This window comes from Varroa destructor, unplaced genomic scaffold (assembly GCF_002443255.2).
Source record: "Varroa destructor unplaced genomic scaffold, Vdes_3.0 BEIS01000002.1, whole genome shotgun sequence".
Classification (NCBI taxonomy): Eukaryota; Metazoa; Arthropoda; class Arachnida; order Mesostigmata; family Varroidae; genus Varroa; species Varroa destructor.
The window spans coordinates 59,125,924-59,151,530 of NW_019211455.1; the positions used below are offsets into that span (position 1 = coordinate 59,125,924).

Sequence of the window (25,607 nt, forward strand, 5' to 3'; positions counted from 1 at the left end):
AACTCTAGTATATTCTATTTTTCCAAAGCGCAGTGTTTGCTCGCATATGTACTTAAAGTGTAGGTGCATCTTATTAAAATATTTTCAAAAATTATTACTCATAAAAATTGCTGATGTCTCTCCGATGGTAGTATTGTAAACTTACAAAGAAGGATAGTTATTTGTACTCAACCCGCTTTGATATTCAGCTTGAGTTGAAAAACCGTGCTTTACCGATACATTTATGAATACTGGTCGACTGCAATTTAAGAGCACGGCTTGAACAAAAAGAAATGGCACAATATTACTAACGAGTAAATAAATAAATCTAGACGTTATAAATGCTACTAACCCAGATATAGATTTATATTGCCAACTGTTGCTATTTATATTTCTATTTTACATATCCTCTTTCGAATGGTACGAGGCAATTAAATATCTGCTAAATAGATCAATGAATAACAACTGTTAGCAGCTGTCTTAGCATCTCAGTGAATGTCTCATTGATGAATTATAGCCTGGGAAAGATTCTGTAATATACTGGACTTCGACTTTTATTTGAAAAATAAGACGGTGGAACCGTCAAATGCTTTTTTTATGTGTTCCATACACGTCCTTTGTATAAATAAAAGTGTTTTCAATTCAACCTAATAACTACGGTTTGCGAATTCGATGCCCTACCTGATCCAGTCGTTCAAAAAGACACCCAAAATCCACTGCTAATCTCTAACAAGGAACCTTTGCTGAATAATTCTACCTGGCGGAACACTCGCATACGATATTATCACTAGCATTAACCTGATGGCTTAAACACTAGTTCATCTTTCCTGTGCAAAACAACAGACGAATAAGATAGTTGTTGAGCGGCTTCCGACATCGTGATTTTTTCTAAGTTTTAGATCTTTGATAAGCAGAAGAAATAATATAAGGTCATCTAATTAAAACTTGTAATCTGCAGACGTCAGAACAAAGTTAACGAACGATGTTATAGACTATGACCTCTCTCATTAAGTATAACGAAAGGGCTTTGAAAACACAGTACAATACATGCAAATTATACTCGTCTTTTATTGTTATCATAACGATTGATTGTTACAACTGCCACACAAACAATGGTTATGACAGTTAGGCAATTTTATTGTTTGTTCCCTTACTTTTATCTTTCAGAAGATTGAAGAATTATAACTATGATCACCATCGTAACTTGACTAAAATGTACGTAACTACTACCAATCATTCGTTTTAACTTCATTACAATCATTATTAATAATATTATTTACAAGAGTCGTCACATTGAAGACACTGAGTGTGATTGTTGTGTAGCATATTTTCCTTTCTTAGTTACAACGGTGATCTCTGCTTCGTACTTTATGTACAATGACACGATCCGTAAACTTTAAACACAAAACATAGAATAATCATAAAGGTTAGCTATATGCTTAGTCAACCACAGTAAATGACTACCGATGAGATATCTTTCTATGGGTGAATATGGATAATGTAGCGCACATGGTATAGTTTCTTTCTGTTTTGTGGTCGTTGACTTGATTCTCTTTTATTATGTATTACGTAAGTCTGTTTTTCGCTGATTTACTGCACTAAATAACTGATACCTTCGGCAATTCAAATATATGGAATTCGAAAGCTCACAGCGTCCCGTAACTTTATCATGAAATACACTAAACACTTAATAACAACCAAATTTAGAGCATGGCACGAGCTGGTTTTATGTGTGTCATGAAAACAACAAAATGATGAGTGCCCATCGACTCAATCGAAAATGAATGCGTTATTTCATTACTAACGCTTCTTGCGCCAAGGTAACAAACGTGTTTCTATTGGTTTGCCACTTCTGCATGCAAAAGCCAAGTCGCTTCCCTCTTAAAGGTAATGTCGGGATGCTAATATGCGGTTAGAGATCGGAGTTGAAGCCTCTGAGGAGTGGGTTGGTGATAGGCAGGTTATCGATCTTCGTTTTTCATTTTATACCAAGACTGATCGAAGAATTACCGACTGCTCCTATGATGGATTTTTCGAACTGGCGGAGGCCTTCTCCAACCTAAGCAAAACATTAATAAAAAGAATACCTTGCCATCATTGTTTTGCGATTTTATATATCGCTATCTAGAAATGAAAGAAAGAAATTTTTGTCGTACCGTTGGCACGAATAATTTCTCATAATAATAATAATGCATTGGCTTTGGAAAACATGAACAGAGCCAGCTTTTTTTTTTCACTTGCGATACAATGTAACTGAGTTGACTACTGATTCGAATGTTCTCCTTGACGCAACTAGGACAACTCACCTATAATTTGAAAGGAACAAATTCAATAATTTAAATAAACCAACTGAATACCCTGTACATGTTTAGCTACATTTTTATTTCAGAAGAGTCAGAGTTACAAATTGAACCTCGATGTGATGAAAGCGAAAAATAAACAAATAGTAATAAAAAGTAAGTACCGTGTATTAGCTTTATTGCCTTCCTTTTTAAAGGGGCAACTCAAAGCTATTAAAATTGCTTGTTGTCTCTCTGAATCACAAAGTGCGATAGCTTGAAGATTAAGCTGCAGACGAGACCATGCATTGACTATATCGCATCTCGAATCCGTAGAGAAAAGTATATAGGAAAATTAATATGTATGCTGATCACTTGCGAACAAGTATGAAATACACAGTCGAAGGTCAAACGATACCTAAACATTGATTACAATTTATCTAAGAGAGTTATACAAAAATTCTTCCTTTTACTTAGCGCCTAAGTAAGCATAACGTGATTATTATGTAGAAGTTACATGATTAAGGGTTTAAGTTTACTCATACGTACATTACGACAGACAATTTTACGCATCTCTTATTAAACAGGCAGTTTGCAAACACAGCAATCTAAGACTAAAGTTGTAATTAGTAGTACTTTTTTTTTATGAGATTCCTTATTTTTTAGAACTATAGGCGTTCATTGTGAAATTCAAAGCATGTAAGTATTTGAGGACCTTAATGCTGTGATGTACTTTGAAACCATAAGCTGATTTTTGTTGACTTTAGTAATAAAAACTTTCTTTGGTTAAAAACTAATGCATAATATTTGAGCGATTCATCTGCGAACTATTAAGCTTAACTTACGCAGAAACTCCTTCGTAATTCCACGGCATATTCATTCAGTGAATCCTAGGAACATCTATTTAGGAAATCTTCTTATCTTAAGCAAATAAGTCACGCATAGAAACTATAACTATTGTTTCTCTCGGTGTACGCGCTCTTAAAGTCAAGGCGTTTCGTCATTAGTATATATATATATATATATATATATATATATATATATAGAGAGAGAGGAAAAGAGAGCGGGAGCGAGAGATATTACTAGGACACTTCTGCAATTCGAAGTTAGGGTGCAAGCCTCATGATTTAGGCGGTTAAAGAGGAAAAAGAACTGTATTTGAAGGCAGCGCAATGCTAAACGACATACTTGGCTGAAGGGATCCTAGTTTCGCCAGCAATTTTTTGGTAGTTTTTTTTGTTATTTCTGAAGCCGCTGCTTCTTTGCCTAAAGATGAAATTTTTCCTGGCATACTACGTCGTCGCGAACCTGATCTTGACTACCCGCCCTGCCATGACCGTCTACTTAAGTGTCTCGGCTTCTACTAGCTAAGGATCGCTAGACAATGATGGAAGGATCTATAAAACGATGCGCGGGTCGAAAGAGAGAAAGAATAGAAGGACAGTAGATAATAAAGAGAGCAATTCGAAAAAGAGCTAATATAAAACAATGAGTAGGAGACGACTCAACCAAGCAGCCGATGCTGTTGCTATAGCTGCAACATTGCCGCTGTCACAATTCACTGCCGAAAAAGGATATGGTGAGAAAAACGGATCCTGTTTTTCACAGCCACAAACTCCACTACAAATATAGTAACAGGCCAACCGGACATTATCAGGCAAAGCTATGCCAGTCGCCAGTGACTTTTTCTACTCGACGAACTGAGGAAAGGGAAATATATCAGGAAAGATCAGAGTATAGTGAGAAGGTAGCTTCGAAGCCAAAGAAGCCAAATGTAGGCGCCTATTGCTCTGGTTTTTTAAGGCCCAGATACCCCTAGTCCGCCAGTGAAAGGACTGACGAACACAGGCCAAATGACAAAACAATTTGTGGGAAGCCAACCTAGGTCTACGGTCAAAACATTGGTGAAAGTATTGTATGCCGGACCGACACTGCGTTGGGCGTCTACGTGTTCCACGATATACTAACAGAATTGTGTGACACAAGAGGCCGAACGTTAGCTTGCTATGAGCTTAGCATTAAACTGCACAAAATAACTGCCCTGCGGCACAGCTAACAGCAAAAAATACACCCAACAGGAAAATTCGGACAGAGCGGTACAGTTTGGTTGACTCGTAGTAAGTTACCATTGCGACATGTATAGAGGAAGTCACATCTGACGGGGAACTACAAGCGACTGATATGTGTCAGTCCTTCAAAGTTCATATAGCGATTCGACCTTAGCAGAGTAAAAAGCTAGCGTTAATATTTCAAGAACAAATGTTTGCAACTACGCTTAGTGTTACATTGTTCTTAGATGATCACAAGTTTTAATTCAGAAGTGTCTATTATCAAACGTTGGAGCATTATTAGTAACAATGTTATGTAAGTTAATAAGGAGTTACACTGCTAACCCATGCAGCTACACACATATGCAGCTTGAGCGTTTGGAAGATATGGTAATAGAGAAAAGTATGTCGACGTACCGGTGCAGGCGCAACCAGCTGTAATTCGCCAGCTGCCACTGATTTGCTTGTTTCATTTGAGCATTGAGGGTCAGTTTTCGGAGTTTAGTGTCTTAGCTTAGTAGAAGCAGCTGAAGCAACGGTAGAATTGAGGAAAGACGGAGAACCAATAATAAGGGTACTCGATTTATCCATGAGAAAAGAGGGCTGAAGAATATTGCTGAATATTATGGTTTGTATGCGGTACTTGCGGACTATAAGCTGTTAACTACAGCACATGTATGTGCAACAACGACGGAGACAATATGTCATGCCAAAAAACTGAGTTCGACTTTACGAGGAATGGGAGGTGAGCTAGATGGTTTCTCTTTATTTTGCGGATTGCCGTGACGCCCGAATTGGTCATATTGTCGAGAAGATGAGAAACACTGTTACAATACATATTATTGATTGAAAAAGCCGTCGGAATAGTCTCAAGGGATGTTGGTTGGTTTGCTCATTGGTTCGTCGTCAATTTTTTGAGCTGTCCCTTTTCGACTCATATGATTTGCTAAAAATGGACGGCTACGGCAACCTGTCAGCATTTGGTAAAGGCATTCTTTTGGACGGGGGCGCTCGAAAAGTCGGATTAGAGGATACTTTAGTGCCACCCGTTATGACCTCCGCCACCGCCTCCGTGGCCGCCAGTTTCTTGTGATTCGGCCACCTTCACCTGGACCGGGATAGCCTTGAAGACCTTCTCAACGGGCGCTAGACTCTTAAACTGGTTATGATGCACCTGCACTGGCACGTCTAGGAGCATCGGAAAGCCACCAAAACCGCCGCCGTGGCCACCTGCATGTAACAAACAGTAACAGAAGCCAGCAAACAGTCCACCAAAGGTTAGTAATAGCACTTAGAACAAAGCGGTTTTAATATACTTACAGTACGCCACCGTTTAATTAAACCCACAAACGAGAAAAATTTGCTATTTCACAAATGACCAGGCTTAAGCAACTTCTGGAAACGTTTGGGCTAAGTTATTTATTTAGACATAGTTTAAAATTTTTGCGATTCTATCCTTTTTTTTTACCTCAGCTATTTTTTATGACACTGTGTCAGGTAGCTGCGTGTAGAAAATTAACAAATAAAGACCAAGTCAGATGAAAATGCATTCATCATTTTTACAACAACCCTCCTAAATTTTCTTGAAGGAACAGTTCCATTTTGTATGTGATCTAGCCTTTGTTGTGTGTAAAAGTAGACCTGAAAATAGCCCTCCTCAACCTACTCGATCGCGGAATTAAGGGACAATTATTGCTATGTATGTTACAGGATGCATTACTGGACAAGCAGCCAAACGAAATAGACCGTGCTATGAATACCACGTAAGATCAACTAGCAAACGTACACCAGATTTCGTCCTAAGACGCAACAAACCAACGACAGTTTCACTGACCTCTAAAACTATCGCTTCCGCTGCCCATCCAGCCGCCCCCGCCGTTTATCCAGCTATTTCCGTCGCCCATCCAACCTCCACCCCCAGAAGGCCAACCTCCGCCTTCACCACCGCCCATAACCCAGCCTCCACCTTGGCCACCTCCATTTGGCAGCTCTATGACCTTAAACTTTTGACCTGAAATTGACACCCAATACCGATGATATTAATGACAGCTTTTTAAATGTACATCTAATATAGACGGGTACTTCTAAAATCTCAAGTCCTCAATCTCCTTAAATATTTTTCTTTTGAAAAACCTCCTGTAGGGGAAGTACACGTTATATCTAATTAGTTAGGATTATATCATATAACAATCAATAACGTTTGAGATCATACAGGTACGACAGTACAGATAAGCGCGTGCTGGAAACCGTCAGTAGGATAGTTAGGACAAGCCACCTTATTTACCTATGATATCAGACAGTTTGAAAACAAAACAACATCGGTTTTTAAATCTAGTCAATTTGTGGAATGTAGACGCTTCAATCTACTGTAATTGTCCTTGAGCCTCTTAGTCCTCGAAGTTTCGGAATCGATTGTTGATAGCAAAAAAAAAACAGAAAGTAACAACTGTTTAGAAAAGTAATCTGGACATGGAAATTTAATGCTTTTGTTATTCATCGTTACTTTATCTCTATTAGATGATCCTTTGTTTAATCCAAAAAGCAACTGAGGAATGGCGATGATGCCTGGCGCCTTTGACCAGAGTACGTGCCTTTTATTGCTGTACCAAAGGGCCATAAGTTTCTTGGGAGACTTCAGATGCATTTATTATTTCATTTTCTATGCGTACCTCATAGTAGAAGATGCCCTCGATGTCCATTGCAAACCATCATCTATCGTCCAAACTTACTCGACACTCTCACCAAACTGGATTTCGTTATATATATCTTAACCGCGCAAACTTAAGTCGAATACCTATTGACTACTAAAATCATATTAAAGTTATTCATAAAATGTATTTCTGTTTATTTAATTACTAGTAAGGGCACACTGCCAAATTATTGTTAGAAAAATCGATATTATCATCTTCATGCTCGTCATCGAAGATACTACACTGACCTCCGTTTCTGCTGAGACTCCAACCTCCACCCCCGCCGCTTCCTCCGAATTTCCAACCCCCGTGGCCTCCACCTCCGCCAAAGCCACTACCTACAAAAGACAAAACAATGCACAAACCAGAAAAATACGTTTATGTGCGTTTCTCAATGCTGCTTCCACAGAGCTCATACATTGCTTCTACCTAACGTAAAGCGCTACCGTATAGTCATCGCCATCAATACTATTATTTAACGCCGGCAAAGATCAAATATACTTTCATTTAATAGGTGGGGTTTACATCTCTAAATATATTTTTAAACAGAAATGCTTCCTTTTCTGAGCCTGCTCGGAGATCTAATAAGGTCCTGTTTCAGTAAAATATAGATTATATAATTTCAAATAGTACAGGTATTAATAAACAACATGATCATCATGTGTTTCTGTGCTTTCGGGATCGTACATTGCAGCCATAGTTGCTTCAGATAATTGAATTCACAGCCGAAGAATATGTCTTCTTTCTTGTCATTTCTTGAATGACCTGAGAACACGAGCAGATTTGTTAATGAGTTAATTTGCTACAATAAATTGTACTCTACTAGACAACCAAATCGCAAATTTACATAAAAACAGCGGAACACGATGGTGTTCATAAGTTTATTCAATTTTATATTTCCAATATCATCTTTATAATTTTCCAAATCTAAGTAGTAGCTTTTCTTTACCTAATTATGTCCATACAACTTACTCATGACGGCAGTCACGGATAAATATTATAATCTATGAAAGTTGTGTTAAAAGTTTAAAAAAGCGTATCTGTAAAAAAAACTACTAACTATAGCTATAAAATGTTTTAGTATGCTGAGAAGAACTCTTTTTAATTTAAACTACTTATTATTAAAGTTACTTAAGCTCTTAACGACACACTCTTTCCTCTCATTACTCGCAAACTCGAACTCAAATTTCTGTAACCTATAATCTTCACATCGGAACAGAAATATCGAATAAAAGATCTGACTTACCGGGAAGAGTGATTATGCCTAACCCGATATTGTTAAACAAAAAAATATGTCGTGCATTTCAAAATCAAACTACATTTTTCTCAGACCTACTAATTGTATACCCTTTAATTCGAGACAGCCTTTTTTTTCTCTACTTATATTTCTGGAAAAAATGGGTTTCATGCGAACGTTGCGTCTTTAGGAACAAGTATCCCTCCAACAAGCCGTAGGCAACAACCATTCGTCTGTGACGAATTCGGCTACTACTACTACTTGTTCTGTTACCTATGGCAAACAAAGGAATAAATAAATGAGGTATTCCAAAGCACCATCCATATACTTTCGCACAAACGTAAACAAGTCCAACAACAGAGGCCGATTCACTGAAACCTACGTAAAATTAGCCTCTGTAATGGTGCAAAGGTAACGTGTCTGCCTATTAGCCTTAACGTGTGAGGTCCCTCGTTGGGCCTTCGTTTCGCCAGTCATCTGAAGCAGCGTTAAACTTGAAACATATATATATATAGCGCTTCACAGCCACTCATTCTCATATTATATGCATAGTTCAGCGGTCATGCTATACATATCTGCCGTATCGATGCTGTAATAGTGAACATGTAAAATTTCTCTTGCACATACAAATCGGAACTATAACTAAATGATCAACACATTGTTTTTTGTGCTACTCTTTCCAAGCAATGTAACCATACGGTTCTGTAATAGTGCAATAACTCAGCGAGTGGTAAAAATTCATTTAGCAGCTTTGTCCTCGGTAACTGTGTGGTGGTATACCTTAAGCATAAACTTACCGAATTCTCAGGATTGCTCGACTAAAATAGTTCAATGAGATGTTTCTCTAACGAATACACGACAACCGGCATAAAAGTAAAAAACTTCATAATAGCTTCAACGGGAACAGACACACTTAAGCAACTTCTTGTAGTTATTTTCTTCTTTGTAATGCGCTTCGATACAATTTCGTAACTTTGTGTACAGTTCGGGCTAATAAATAATGTTGAGTTCCACTATTACTAATTCCAGTCTAAAATTTCGCGTAAATAAGGATAAATTTTATTAGAACTGACAATCAGATATTTTTGTTAACATTTTGTTCTTGTTTAAAGTATTTTTCCCAAGATACTTTTTTCTTACGGCTTCTCCGTCGCTTTAATTCGATCATATCTTAAATGAGGATATCTATATAGCGCTTTGCACTTTACGACAGTTAAAAGACTCAAAAGGGACATAGCGCTAGAGGAAAACGTGCATTAAAATGCACATTATTCTGCGGAACAGAAAAATTCTGTAACAGTGATGCATAATTGCTGCAGTGAAATGCATTCCACATCAACAGGGACAACGAATTTAACGCTGCTTTTGCACCATCACCGTATCCCGGCAGCAATTTTGCCGTGACCCTTATAAATAATGTTTGCCCTCTATATGTATGTGTATACATATTTATAAGAACTACATGTATACTTAGAAGTGAACTTGGATGTAAGCAGTACATGTTTACCCATGTCTATCGTTATAAACATACGTGAGTGACAACTAGAATGTCTTCAACGTCTAACTTCCCAAAATTTTATATTGTGTGATTATCACGAAGATGATCGTGTACTTACGGTCGTTACTTTCTAGCCCCTCTTCAATATTAACATCAGTTAACACAATGGTACTCCTTAGACCTGTTCAAAATGTGTTAAGTCGTCAGCTAGTACGATGTCAAAAGCAACGTATAAAAGCATAATTTGTTCCTACGATTTATATATAGATTCGAAAAGTATGCATTTATTATTATTATTATTATGTTACTTCGTATATCTGTTGTCAGGCTATTAGATCGTATTGTTGCTGCATCTCTGTCCTCCTTTATGTATTTTTCTAGATGAAGGCACGATCTATTTGCTGACAGCGTGCTCACGCTACGTTGTTGACGGCATTGTGATGTTATATCTAAGTGTTGAGGAGTATTCTATTTGCAGTCTTTTGCATAAAGGAGAGATCGCCGAAAAAGTTAATGGGTGATATAACCGACAATAATCACCTATCAGTAGTTGCGACTAGGCTGATGCTGCCCGCCTTCAATAAGGTAAAGATCGCAACAAACGATATTTTTTGTTCCATAACATAACATAAGAAAACAAAAAACAAAACAGAAAAAATATTAAAAAAGTAGAACTAAAGGATATATATTATATCCTTTGGCTCTGTTTGCCTAGAAAAACAACTTTTTACCGAAATGAAGTTGAATGTCAATTGTGAGGTGTTCTTACTGCTCAGGATATACAAGATACATATGGCCAAGTGCTACATTTTTAAAACCGCTTCTCTGAAACGGTCTTCCTTCTGTGGTGTGTAAATTTTTTGATGCATTATTCGACCTGTTGTTAGCGCTGGTTATACGCAGTTTATTTTTTTGTTTGTGCAGGCAGCTCATTATAAGAAATAAAAGGATCATCGAAGATCAAGTCAGCAAACTTATTTGTTTCATCACTATTACTACCAACATTTTGCTGCTCGTCGTTTTTTCCGTTATTTTCCCGGGATAAGTAAAAGAAAAGTTTCGGAGACGCCTCGTCAGTGCCACTTGTGAACTAAGTGTTTGCTTACACGAGTAAAGAGAAGAAATGCCTTTGCTAGAACTATGAAATAGATAGCTGTTATTGGTCCTGCTAATGAATTTGTAGGTTAATCCCGCAGCCGCTGCTGTTGCTGCTGCCAACAACGGCAGCTGCGGAAGTGTATTTCCAGGCGCGTCGGTCATCACCAGTTGGTAACGCTGCCGCAGAACCAGCAATTTAGCAGGTGCACCCTTCTTATGACCTGATGTCGTCTGTACGTGCGCGCATCTACTGTTTATCCGTCTAAACCTCTAGTGAGGAAATAAAAACACTGGAGAAAAAACTTAGCCAGACTGGATGGCCCCGAAAAATACTTTGCTTGACTCATTATTGCATACGAGAACAGGCAGTACCTAGCTACGGACAGTAGCGTGTGCGGTTCGGGAATGAACGATGTTTTTACTCGTGACGACAGTGCTGCTAATCCTTACGGTGGTTATAGTTATCATAATAAAAATAGTGTTATCAACCGTAACTGACTATATGATAAACAAGAAGTGAGATGTCCCTTTTAACCTCCTTTTGTGTGCTTGGGCCTGAGCGTGCGTGTCACTTGTTGTTAAATCGCTTGGGGTCAACCATAGTTTAGCCTGCCCCGCTTGACGTTTTAGTTTGATGATCGTGGCTGCATATTTAGATGCCCTGTATTTATGTTCGCTTTTGCAGTGAGTAAAAGGAGCGCAAACGGCGCAAAAAATTGGGTTCGTTGAAGAGTCATTTGCTGCAAACCACCTCCAAACATCTTTTTACATAGACGTTTCGAAGGAAAAAGTTGTTCGCTATAAAGCGCCTCGCTTTAGTCATTCAATGAACAGTACAGTTCTAAACTGTGATATGTTTGGATATCGACGCGCAAATAGGTGAACTCGATGATGCACAATTACATACAATGTATTTGTATAATAGCCAAGTGAAGTTTTTGCTAATGAAACGATTTACTCGGCGAAAACTACGCCTTTGTTTGTTGTAACCCTGTGAAGTCGTGACTGAAGCATTAAATACTCACCAAACGATGCACACACGCGTGTTTCCGTTCGCTTCTAAATACAGCTGCATAAATCTCAACAAACCATAAACAACGACAGCTTCCGCAATTGAGGTCAAAAGATGATCAGCGTACTACTAAGCCTGTATGACGAAATATATTAAATATTACTGAAGAAACATGTATCATTAAGGAAGAAAATAACATTTGTTGAAATACGTCTTTTTTTTTTTAAACCAAAAGTATTCGTATAGTAAAATAATATTTGTGGCATCTCCCATTGCTTTGTATTTAAAATATTGTGCTACACATAGAAATTACATTATACATACCTATTGTCATAGTGTAAACGGAAGCGAGTATCTACAATACTTTCAATATCCATGTGACGAACCCACGGAGTCAGTACCCAATGTTATTGCTGTAGCAGTAAATTATTTTTGCAATACTGGGAAATGCCCATGTTCCATGCTGTCTTCAGTTGCACTACTAATGCGGTACCGATGTTCTCCCAGGTGTGCCAACGCTGTTGCTAATAAGAACTATATAGTTTTACCAAATGTTCCACAAATACTCATTTACAGCCAAAGAGCAAAGAGATGAATATCTTGACTTTAACAACTAGACACGGATGCTAAGCATTCGAGACCCGAGACTTAAACTAAAAACAGAAAGCGAAGCAGTTTCAAATCTGGAAGAATGAAGCGTTCGCGAATGGCGATTTCACGAACCTTCCCATGGCACATGGTCGAACAGACCGATGAAACGAGGATTTTCGAATCAGAATTTCAATTGAATGAACGGCCACTGACAGCTGAGAGCGCAGTGACGAGCCGTCAAAGCAAAACGGGAAAGGGCAGAAATAGGCAGCGGGGAATAAGGCGACGAACAGCTAGAGGAAGGTCTTTCGTTTGAGACATTACTGTATTGCAAATGCCGTCCACAGTCTTGCGTTTCGTCTGCGCAGCGCCCCGGCGCCGGACTTTGTCGAGCCACAACAGCATCTGCCAGTCAACGAAACGGGATCGGCCCACTACCCACGACGCTGCTGGTTCCAACCCCGCTACCCTTGCGACGACCGCCGGCTTGCACTGCGAGTTCGTACAGATTTCGAATCCAAATGTAAAGTGACTTTCTGCCATCGGGCAGTACTGCACCCAAGAAGACAGAAAATAGTTGGACCGGGTAAAGAGACCCGCAGCAATACGGCCTGGATGAGAAAATCGAGAATTCGACGATGCTTCAAAAGCACCGATCACGGCAGCAGAAGCACAAAAAGAAGAAAAAGGAATAGAAGTAGAGTAGCAGCACCTCGATGAAGACGAGAAACAGAAAACGAAGAAGAAAAGGAAAAAGAAAAGACAGGAGAGATATTTATTTCTATACGCCTCCCTCCTGATTCATCTGGAACAGAAATTGGACGATTGAGCTAAAATCGAAAGAACCATCGGGACAGTTGAACCGACGTTGGCCGCTGAAGAAAGGCAAAAAGGAGTGAGTTAGACTGAGCATAGAGAAGTAAACCCCTTCAATAAATGTCTGTATCTGGCAAAATGAAGAAGAAGCCGAAATACGGAAAACGAAGAACTCTTAACAGAAAAGAACAGTTTAAAGCAAAGACTGTAGTAGCAGCAGCATTACCGTGTAATGGTATCGTATGATAGTAGAATAGTATTAGATGCGTAGCCCCCATAAGATATAAACTAACATGTTATCTATTGCTAATGCTATCGAGGTGAATGATTGAAGCAAATTGTATATTCCTACTATTAAGCGGGGGGGGAGGGGGGGGTGACTATAAAGTGCCTATAGCGGAAGGGAGACGCCGAACAAAAGAGAAAAAAGGTTAAAAAAAGTTGGACCCAAAAGGACTCCCATCGTAGATTTATTCGTGAGTTACCTATAGATTGATCTGAGAGGACTAATAGTCACTACTTAATCCAACTCGTTGGATCTTTGGCAAATAAGTTAATCCTATTATATAGATCGAGATTGAACCGATGGAGCCGAATGCAGGAAGCAAAGCCAACTGATACGAACCTTACTCATGGATCTATGCGAGCAACATACGATTACTACTCTTTATGGATATTACACACATAGTAGCAAGCTGCACAGAAGTTAGGAAATAACGGCAGACTTGGTGGCCTATGGCTATACTAATATCGACAGTTGTACAACTACAACCAGCGTCTTATAAATACGTGAGTTTAAACAGATATTCAATATAAAAAAACTCTCGGGTAAAGTATCTTTTGCTGAATTAAACAAAGCCGTTTTGCAGTTATAAAAACTAGAATTAAGAATTACGTGATTAAGCGAACATTAAATAGAGGCATTCCACCGATAATTCTTGTCGATTGTCACAGCGCTAATTCAAACTGATATAATTTCCCTTTTTCTCATACATGGCCCTGTTATCCTAACCAATATTTCTTTATCTAACTGCGGTGATATCAGCAGTGATCCGAAGTTGTACTATCTGCATGTTGCTTATTCTGCCAGAACGGCGTAGGAGTGAGTATACGTAACAACAACTAGCGCGCACAAGGAGATTTCCTACGACGCCCACTAGTATAGGACAAACTACCATCGATAAATCTCTTTAGAGCTCGAATAATACATTGACCGTTTTATCGACCGTCAATTCTTATGTTATCTAATATTTTCTAAATACATTGTATTGACAATATGATACCTGTGCCACGCCATTTACATCCTAGCACGGATTGTATTTATATCGTGCAATTTGAATGTTTGTTTTCATAAGCTAAACTAGCTAACTGTTGGGATAATGAAATGAGTTAATGGATGATGCTAGCTGAGTGCTTACAATACGCCCAAGGACTAATAATTGGACACAATGTCCTTTTGCGATTATACACAAACTGTGAAACATAAATGAATCTTATGGATAGAATTATCCGTGTTAGGGATCATTTGATACGATTTTTCGTAGCCATTTATGTTGTTTTGAACTTTGTAGTAAATGATAGGCCAATTTTATCGATGCACATACCGTCTTCCATCATTCCGACCCACATATTCTAAAGAGTTATACATAGTGCCATCAGATCACATTAACTGTTTGGAATATCGTCTCCTGAGTAGGATTATCATCGAATGACCTTAATACATAATAGCAGCAATATCGTTTACCAAAGTCTCGGAACAGAGCTGCAATGATTAATTAGCATTTACGAGCCATATTAGACGTAAAGACTTCTTTGTAGATATCTCTGTTGTATGGAAACGCATATATATAACAAGTCACCGGAGAAAACTTATGGCAAGACACACTTGCTGAAAAAAATTGCGATCACACTTCTGCTTTATGATCTCATATCTGACAAATATATTCGACCTGTTTTTAACTAATTTAATAGTGCTCTGCGCATATTTTGCTGGTAAAATGTACAGTTTCTCAACAGTCGTACATTAAGATGCAAAAATTATGAATAGACGCTACTACAACATATGCGACCTGGAACTATGTTCAATTAAAATTAAATTCACAGTATTTATGTAACTAGCTTCTTTTGCATTGCTCGTGCCTGTCAATAGCTTTATATGAGCGAAAATAGCTCAATAGACTGCGAAATGCGGGTGATAATAACATCTGTATCTAAATCGAGCTTATTAATTACATTAACTAATTTTATTACGCGAAACAGTTGCTAAAGCAAATTTGATTTACATTTCTGTACCCTGATCATTCGTATCCCTGAAAGTTCTGCAAATGCATGCTTCGAGGAATTTGTTGCTCCATTGATGTGCGGATCAATTGGAAACTGTGATTGTTTACAGCAACTTCACAAATGATACCTTTTTGTGCACCGAAAGCTCTGAGAGGTCCAATACATGCACGTTTTCCAGCGTAATTACTGACTGGTGCTTTGATGTTTCAAGAATAGATTGACGTACAACTTAAGTTAATAGAACATAAACTACTAACCTCCTACGCCGTGTTCTCCTCCACTAATACCGAACGAGTTCGGGATACGGATGTGCTCGAATCTGATGGGGACTACCGAGGTGTCAATATGTGCAATGAATTTTTTAATAGTCGTTAATGGTGCTGGACCGACCTGCAATCAATAGATTACCATTTAAGTACTAATATCTTCACGATACCATAGATACGCACTATCATAGACTTTTCCTTGAAAAAAAGGGTTAGTTTTAGGTATCAGAACACTAATTAGATCTGGAAAAGCAGGAATCACGATTGTTTAGTTTTGTGCTCACTTGTCTACGCTACAAATGTATGCATGTGTTGAACACCATGCGTACCTGTTCGGTGACTGGTTTGAGCAGAAGTCCCTGCTTCACATGAACGCCTCCCCCATGACCTCCTCCAACTGCGAAGAAATGAGTATGCTATTAAAAATTGCTCCTATATTAGTTCTATCCGATACACATCATTGGCCCATAGTTCATTAGTTTCACTAATGATTTCTCATACTGAGCCAACGCCTACATACTTTAATATTTAAGTAATGATTTTTTTACGATATGATCGATACGAAGGTACGAATTGATTACTATTCTTCCTCACGACGGAAAAGGAACCACCGTAATCCCTCACAACTTTTTCGCACCTTGTACACCCACATACTTTACAATTTCTGGCTCCTTTTCATTAGAAACAGACCAACTTTATCACGAATATATTGAATGCCTTATCAATGCATCGCGCTCTGTTATAGTGTTGAGGAATGATGGTGCCTGACGCGCTATTTGTACATTACTTCGACCAATCTTATAAAGGCCAAAACAGAGGATACCATTGGTCGCTCAATTGGCCTTCTTTCACAACCCAAAACCTCCCTAAAACCATCATTCAAACAACCAGCAGCCTACCTACCGTCTACTTATTTATTACATCTATTTATTATTTTACGCGCTTTTACTACGCTACACCTTCTTTCCCTCTCTATGCTAGTGTTCAAATGAAACGCATTTTTTCAGGGCTGTTCTCTTTTCTTCCGTAGTCTCGCTCAAACCTCTCGTATCTAGCAAGGGAACTTGACCACTTTACATATTTAATGCCATTCAGGAACTGTGTTAGATATTCGAGACGGCTACGCATTTGCATCAGTATTTAGGTTTAGGTTTCGCTGGACATCAAAGTGAAGCGCCCGTGGTTAGTAATGTCGTTGCCCACCACGTGGTCGTTGATGTGGATCCGGTCAGCGGGGCCAGAAGGAATCGTGAGGCTATGGATTGTAAGGCTTACACGTTTCAGCTCGATTGCATAGTCCAGATGCAATTCTGTGCCATCGTCGCTGAGTGCAAAAGAGGAGAAAGACCCAAAGAACGTCAGCGATCGTGACGATACCGAGGTCCACGATAATGAATAGGAATCTCAACACTGCGGCGGCTACGCAATGGTAAGGCGAAAGGCAAGACGTTTGCCTTTCTGACTATCCCAATAGCATTCTCGAATGTGGCTCGTTTCAGTTTTCTCTCTGGTCCAGTTTTGCCTGAATCCAACATCCCCTGAGAACACTTCAACTGAGTTGCAGGTATCTTTCTAGCTTTGCTCACTATGATCGCTAGTACTGGTGAACTTTATAGTAACACGTCGGTACAAACGCTGACGAATGTACCTCGGTTATGGCGAGACGACCAAGGAAGGCGAGCAGGCTTTGTGCTTGTGTCTATCGGTTAGTTTGGATTTATAACATCGGCCTAACCACGTACGATGGTTGCCATGTGATACCATGGCCCGACCTGTATGAACATCGCGCATCCGTCATATATCCCCACAGTTGTCTCGTCTCCCTCCCTTTGCCCCAAGGTGGGGATATATATGTATATCTGTATCAAATATACGGAAAGTATCGTGGTCGTCATTTTCTCCATCCTATGCAATCTCGATACGATGGTCACCTTGTGTGCTGGGTGGATCACATCGAACAGAGAGAGGCCACAGTCAGAAGATATGTGCGGGCATTTTGTGTAAGACTCATGTCTATGCAATTATAGCGTCATCGAATGCGATCAGAATTGTTGAAATCCCTGATGATGGAGCGCTCATATGAATTATAGGAGGGTTGCGAAGACAGGCTGCTCCGTCAATAGGAAAAAGTTATCCGCTTCAGTTAGACCCAAAAGCGATTAAAATAAATCCAAATTTCAGGTGACAATATGCGTGTTAGCGGATGCATATCTTTGCCTACACATCCAATGCATATCTTACACATTGTGTAGAAAACAGATATTTTTCGATAATTTCTTAAATTTTCCAAATTCATTTACCTAACTTCCTATAACATATTTTCGTTGGGCAAATAACCCTTCGTTTTAGTTGAAGTGAGCAGCAATAATCATTAACAATAGCCAATTAACGGATCTACTATTATATTTTAAATTGGTAGCACCACCTGATAAGGAGATGCTCTACAACAACCTCTATTATCAAATACTCAAATTAGTGAAACCGCCTTGCAAGGGAGCAAATAGACGTCTTGGAAGTGCAGATTTTAGTATACCCGAATTTTTCTGACTAGATCCAAGATAAAGCAACCACCTCTCAAAAAAAACGATAATTAAAGCTAGATCTTGCAATATACTTTCATATTACAATGCCATAGAGCTTTAATCAAGAGTGACCCTTAATGACTTCCGCGCCCCGAGTGCTAATCTAAAGAAAGAAATATATACATTTTCTTTCTTTCGCTACTTTTGTAAAGACATTAAATCGAGTTGCAAATAAAATAGGCGGACAATCAGTGGTTCTTTTCAATAATACACATAAACACCATCTCTAGCTCAATTTTTGCTTACGCCTATCAACAACTAACTGTATTTTTTCGATGTGCAACGAACATTTTTCATCTCACTCTTCATATTCCTATATTCTGGCCTGTTCATTGATGTGTAGCCATTGTGAATAAGCTTAAATTTAGTTTCTTTTATATTCTAAATGCATAAGAATAAAAATCTGTCTCAAATTCATATTACTAATAGAGCAATATTTCGTACCGTTTTGTTATTATGCTATTAACTCTTTTGAACCTTCTACGCATTATTATGCAAGTTAGTGCTTAGTTGACTTATAGCCTGAACAAAATATCTCTTGTGGTTCACTTTGAGTACTACTAAAGAGAGTTTTTTAAGTATGACTTTTAGTTTGAGGAGCAAATATCTATAAGTAGAAAGCAAGTACCCATTAGGTTAGCTATGATAATAACACAAAAACAGATCTGGATTAGGGATTTCAACGGCTATTAGATCTAAGACGTCAAGTCTATGCATCACATTCCTTCTGTCAACTTGTGGTACTGTCCATGCCAATTCGGAGTTAAATATAAAAGAAGAATTGGGAATTAGTAGGCAATGGTCTTTGCAGGAATAGGCCCAACTGTCGGAAATGAGTCTTTCCATTTCAGTGACTCAAATTAAGCACGTGATGGCATCATTAGTCGAACATCAAGAATATTTTTCTATAGAAACGGTATGATTAAATGTATATCACATCGTTGCAACTAAAGAGGATACGACACTTCTGGTGGTGGGCGACACTCTGAAGCCGCACAATTTCTCCCGTAATTGCCAGTTACCCATTGAGTGTTGCGATTCGAAATATTTCGAGTTTTTTTCATTGTTTCTTTTGCTTGGAATGGCTGACCTTGGTTTGAATGTCCTGGCCGCATCATCAAACCTTGCCTATTTACAAGAGGTGTTCGGTTCGTTAAGGTTTTACGCTGCTTTCCACCCCCCACCTACTGCTAAACTTTCTCTAGGGTAGCACAGTCAACACAGCAAAATGGTATCATCAGAAAAATAATGAAAATAGTGTGTTGCATAGAAAACGGAATTTCAGTGAAAACAGGTATTAATAGCTCAATTTGTTACCGCACGTAATGAGAATACGAACTGAGAAACCACCATGAATAGCTAAACCATATTGTATTGTAATATTCCGTATTAGTTTAATTAATTTACAGTCTAAATATGATACACGCATGAAAGCACGCTTCAGTTGCGGTAATCCCTTAGTAAGGAAATATGCGGGGTTTGCTAAGTGCATTAAGTTCACTCCGTTTTGAAAACAATGTATGGGTTCAAATTCGCTGCTTGGTTCAACAGAGAGTAGAAGGAGAGCTTTAGCCAAAGAAGGTATTAATGTTGCTGCTAAAGTTTAGGCGGTACGTAGGATGTAATATTATATCAAATAGTACAGTATGGTAATATCATCCACTGCAGCTATGAGGGCATTATCTGATGGACGTTGACATAGGTCTGTGCATGTTACTATCTGTTACAGCTTCCTGTGTTTTACCAGCCCTGTTTTTTCAAACATACGTTGGTATTAACGGATCCGAGCTATTTTTTGTTAGCCTTTCGAACAGAAAATATTTTAGCAGATCCTTTCTTATGAAGATCGCAGCAAATGGGATGTACCAAGAGCGGCAATAATTCCAATCTGTAAATGATACAGCAAGTTAAGGTGCGAAAAATGGTCCCTAAAGCGCTCTTTGTTTACACCTAGCGACCACGAAAAATTTAGCTATGACGTTAGTAAAGCACTTGTGTAAACCTGCACGTAATTCATTGCTACTATTGTAGGATTCAGTCCAGAATTTCCAATCGACGGCTAAATTGTTCTGAATTTGTTCTGTCTCAGCATTTTCTGTAGAGAACGCCTACTTAGAAATAATTTTGAAGGCAAGCCTTTTTGATTTCTCCACGAGTCATTTAAAGCTTTCTGGAATTTTATCCATTTTACTCTATCAGCGTGTATTATACTATCGACTTTCAAAATTATGAGGTGACAGGGGTCAGCTTTAAATCAAGGTCAATGTGTTCGTCTTCTATTGTTACTTTACTTTGGTCAACGTGTCTACACATGGGGTAGAAGGCCGTTACGTAATATCTACCTATGAGCATACCACCAAATAAAACATAGTCTACTTTGATCCGGATTTTTCCTTAACAACGTTGACATACAAGAAGACAAAGGCCTGACTAGACGAAAATTAACAAGTAGTTTCAATAATAAAATATATGCAATTATTATTAGTGTAAAAAGCGGATTTAATGTTTGATGTTATATTTCAGTTTTGTCAGATTTGATGTTCGGTTTGTCGCCGCATATGTTATAGTACCCATACCAATATATATACTTTGGACAGATATAATATGCTATATCAGCTCATAAGTCTCCCTGTCATCAATTACTCCTTATTTTTTAAACATATATATATAAACAGAGAGGATCTCCTAAATGACGAAATTTGGTTTAAAGTTCACTATATGATCTTATGGATGAGCGTGATATTTTAAGCAGCTCCTTAAGTGCTATAAATAGAAGACTAATAATCAAAACTTACATCCTGCACCGCCCTGCGACGACCATTCCCTCTCACCATTTTGATTCCCAGCGCTCGAGACAGCGACCAGCGATAGAAGCACAGCGGCTTTAGTCTGAAAACGTTTTCAGATAAGTATACATGGACAACATGAAAATCATGCGAACCTACGAATTCTACTCATGAGGATGGGCATTGCATAAACATGAAAGCATGTGTCAATCAATTCCAAGTGCATATAAGTGCCTTGGATCCGAGCCTAAGAATAGCTCGATATGTAAAAAATGGGCATAATACTTCATCGTTACTCCATTTTTAAAAATTGATGAAATAGGAGATGTAAATAGTTGGCACCATATGGTACAAAGTTACACATTCTGCTTTTAAATTTTTTTCAAGCTATTAATATTTAGACCATGTGTATCTCTTTTGCTCTCATCAGTCGTAGCAATGCACATATCTGAAAACATGCCCGCTGCTTTCATCGGTTATTGTGTTTGTCGGCTTGTGGAAACAAGCCGACAAACACAATAACAACATGTCTTTAACCATTAGTGGTCCCTTAACCAGACCCCCTATACAAAGGGTATATATATATTTTATAACAGCCTGCGTTCAATCCCCACATCGCAAAGCTAACGAAACATTTCGCCATACGCTTGTATCTGCTTATAAAATTGGCATTAAAACCTACTTAATCTGGTTCCTTTATGCCATATGGCATCGGTCTTAGACTATTATATGTATACAGAATTGCACAGTTTAAGCGTTAATACATTTTGTTAACTCTCTGCATAAATGATGGTTAATATATTGCTGCATTTTCCCCAGCCAATTATCATTCCACAATCTATTGTATTGCAAAATACTTGTAATGAGATGTCCATATTTAGTGGACAGCAGATGTTCGTCACCTGGGTAGACACAGCTGCACCTAAGTCGTACGTCTCCATTTGTTGTCAACAGGGGCAAGGCGGCCTCGTTATTAGATGCACGAACATACTTACGAAATCGCAACCTCATGCGAAGGTCATGAAGGCTTTAAAGATCATCCCCATTGGCCTTTTCGCTTCATAAATATCGTAGGGTGCGTGCTGGTGCATAGCTGCTTATTACAAATAGAAATAATATGTACAATGCTTCATGCATATGAAAGAGATTGGTATTGATTCACTGCATATATTCACATAGGTAGATTCATTAAATGTTGCTTTGAAACGGATGATCTCTTTTCTACAATCAGAATAGGGACTACAGTTTCTATAAGTGAACTTTTGTAGGCCACAATGACATATTCTGAAGGAAGTTCGTATTTAAGATAAACGTGTGCCTTCTAAATGACTAAAACAGCCTAGACGAGAGGTTCTTATAGACATTGAACCTAATCGAAGGTAACGATGCACTTGAGGTGAAAGACTGTGGCAGGAGGATGGAATGACCTCCGTGTGCATTAATTAGACTAGACTGTGCCTTTTTCTACCTCTTGATTGAGTTAGCAAAGATAAAATTGTAGCGTGTGTACGGATGTATAGGTAGAAAATAGAGTCTTAGAGGTTTTCCCGGAATAAGATACTAGGTATTTTGGCTTGAAGCTAAAGATCTGTAGAAAAACGGGAGAATATAATATAGGTGTTTGTTATCAGAATCTCCAAGTTCGAGAATATTGTAGAGAGCTTAGAAACAATTTTCATTCTTTCTCTACTTTTGAATACAGTATATATATATATATATATATATATATATATATATATCTGTACGCGAGACTCGCGTGTGCACTCTAGAATTATAGCTGCTCCCAAACGGGGAGTAATTAAGTTAATGACTGAACAGATGGTTCAACAAAACAACGCATCTGTAGACCAAGTATACTCGAACTTTCTCTCTCTCTCTCATTAGACTATAGTGGTTAGGAACTTCTGCTACCCATCCCCTTTGGCCATCTCATCATGCCTTGCCCTCACAAACCTCGAAACAGATATACTTTAGATGTCCGCCGAGGCCGTGGGAAACTCAGCTGTGGCATTACCGCCCAGAAACCGAGCGGACGACATGCCACGAAGCTCAAACCACTGTTCATTTGGCAGGCGTCACCTCTTCGTCTTTTCCTGAAAGAGCGTCTAACCGTGAGAAACGGTCAATCAACTAGTTAACGGCCATTTCATAGAGAAAGGCAAACGAACGCAAAACTTTTCTCTAAGATATTCACATCTATGTGTATTGACGTACATATATAAGTATCTTGGAGTTAAAGGCTGGAAGTTTATAGAGCGAACGAGGAAACGACTCGTTGTAAGATCATCAGGTACCGGTAGAATGATGCTGTTCGCACATATATGATAGTAATGGCGGTGGTAGTTTCTGAACCACGCAACAACAGGACCAGATGTATAGTCCGGATGCATAGGTTTTTTCAACAAAACGACGCTGACACTAAGGACGGGTAAAATAAGCCGACAGATATTACGATTAATGATGTAACTTGATTACGAAATGAAAGGAACATGGTGCTAGAATTTCATTGCTACATTATATTGTAATGTCACAACTACTGGTAGCACTTAATCCTAATAGTACCCGGAAAGTCTTTTTGAGTTTGACTTGGAGATCACTAGTATTTTGAGTAGAAAATTGCATTGAGACTGAGGACTGATTCACGATAGCAACTTGATACGCGCAGAAGTATTTCTTATGCAATAGACGAGAGTTACATTAAATGAATGTACAATCATTAAATCTTTATATCTTGTATGTTGTATCATTAAACCTATAGAGGTCATAAATAATGCAAGTCTGTACCCATGTTATATGCCGTTAGTGTGAATTAAATCTTAAAATCATTGCTCAAAGGAGACAACACATCGCTAAGCATCGTAAGTACATGTAACACCTCGTGCAAAAACTGTACCGAAGTCACCTTCAATGATTTTAGAGTATTGTGTAATGTAATTACAATATTTCTGTACATTATAGCGATCTGCAATGATCACTTGTGATAATTTTAAAATTTGCCGTTAAATATAATAATATAAATATAATAAATATAATAAATAAAATTTAAAAAAAGTAAAAAAAAATGCCGAAATTCATAGGTTAGAAAGGACAAACGATCAGCTAAATAGCGTTCATAATGATCAGCAATAATAAGATAAAAACGCATGTCGAGTCTTGGTATAAAGCTTGTGAGACAGCGCTCTATATATGTATATGTGCTTGTATTTGTGCGTCAAAATTGCTCGTCCCTACTTCATTTCATACACGAGATTACATAGACTAATAATGTGGCAGAACTGGATATCTCATTTTTTCCACTTTTGGAGCAACCTAATAAATCATTAATTAACACAGATTTATCTAAGGAACTCGAAAGAGAATGCAAGCGGTGTGGTAAGTCTAGACAAAAGTAAAATATTAATGAGCCAAATAAGAGTCATATAGCATATGTCGAAAAGCATAGTTTATCACACGCATGAAGAATCGCTAATAGCCAGTCACAGATGTTTGTCGGATGACCTTAACGTCCGGTTTGTTCTACAATAAGAATAGGGTCAGTTGCATTCAACATAAAAAAAAGTTCTGAGACGTACTCTGTAATTTAGCCTCTGAACACCCTTTGCTCGGTATGTCTGGTCGGAGACAATATAACATTTGACTTTTTATTTTATAGCACTTCTACAACATACAATAGATGCTCGTTGACTGTACTATCATCCTTTATATGCAATTCCATGAAATCCATTATAACACTGTACCTTACTCATGTTAAAGATCTTCTTCCAAACTATATTCCGGTAAGCACAACAAATGGCTGCAGTCACAAAACGAACGCAAACCACAACCGCCTACAACGTAAGCTACACCGGAAACTTAACAAGCGACTTCTGGATGTGCGCTTTTGGAAACTACATTTAGTAAATGACTGACGTCACGATGTCCTCACGCCACGATACTGGTCCAGGCAATCAACAAGGGTCACAATTCACTAGTTGCGATATACTGACAAAATGGTACAACTAAATTACTGACTAATTAGCCAATCAATCAAACCACTGGTAACGACGAAACAGCGCACGTAACTCAAGCACAATGAATGACGAGAACAGCACAACAATGACGACAACGACACATTAACGAACGGCCGCACTTAGCGGCGCTCCAGCTACGACGACAGCAGTCGAGGTGGTTTGCGACTGCTGGCGATCTTCTGCCGTGAAGTTTTTGCACCAGGGCTTCTTATAGAAGAGCCCTAGTCGGTGTCGGTGTCGGTGTCGGCGCCGCCGCCGCCGCCGCCGCCACCGCTGTTACAGCTACGATAACCGATTTTCCGGCCCGGCGCCAGCATGCATCCGCGCGTATGGTTCCCTGGTAGAGCAGGCGATAGTGCGACAGTAGCAAGCACTATAGGTGCACCAAATGAAGCACGGTATTCTAACCGCGGTCCACCTCTCTGCGCATGC

At 38.6% G+C, this 25,607-nt stretch overlaps 1 protein-coding gene and 2 long non-coding RNA genes across 5 annotated transcripts; 2 read left to right on the forward strand and 1 right to left on the reverse strand.

The window, feature by feature from the left end:
• Positions 1 to 1,023: 1,023 nt before the first annotated feature.
• Positions 1,024 to 25,374, reverse strand: LOC111244746 (uncharacterized). 3 transcript variants are annotated; one of them, XM_022792124.2, is made up of 9 exons: positions 24,903 to 25,373; positions 21,175 to 21,268; positions 16,127 to 16,194; positions 15,789 to 15,921; positions 7,684 to 7,761; positions 7,245 to 7,334; positions 6,141 to 6,317; positions 4,724 to 5,536; positions 1,024 to 2,038 (listed from the first exon to the last, which is right to left on the reverse strand). In XM_022792124.2, exons 1-8 carry the CDS (start codon positions 24,909 to 24,911, stop codon positions 5,343 to 5,345), a joined length of 843 nt encoding a protein of 280 aa, XP_022647859.1. In that variant the 5' UTR covers positions 24,912 to 25,373; the 3' UTR covers positions 1,024 to 2,038; positions 4,724 to 5,342. The 3 variants fall into 3 exon arrangements, with proteins under 3 accessions (XP_022647859.1, XP_022647861.1, XP_022647860.1); XM_022792126.2 differs by lacking the exon at positions 4,724 to 5,536 and having other exon boundaries at positions 24,903 to 25,374; XM_022792125.2 differs by lacking the exon at positions 7,684 to 7,761 and having other exon boundaries at positions 24,903 to 25,372.
• Positions 5,446 to 7,143, forward strand: LOC147758075 (uncharacterized). Its single transcript, XR_015321394.1, has 2 exons — positions 5,446 to 5,583; positions 6,017 to 7,143. It is a non-coding gene; the product is annotated as an uncharacterized LOC147758075 (long non-coding RNA).
• On the forward strand, positions 10,956 to 15,311 carry LOC147758076 (uncharacterized). The gene is made up of 2 exons (XR_015321393.1): positions 10,956 to 11,280; positions 11,515 to 15,311. It is a non-coding gene; the product is annotated as an uncharacterized LOC147758076 (long non-coding RNA).
• Positions 25,375 to 25,607: the final 233 nt, after the last annotated feature.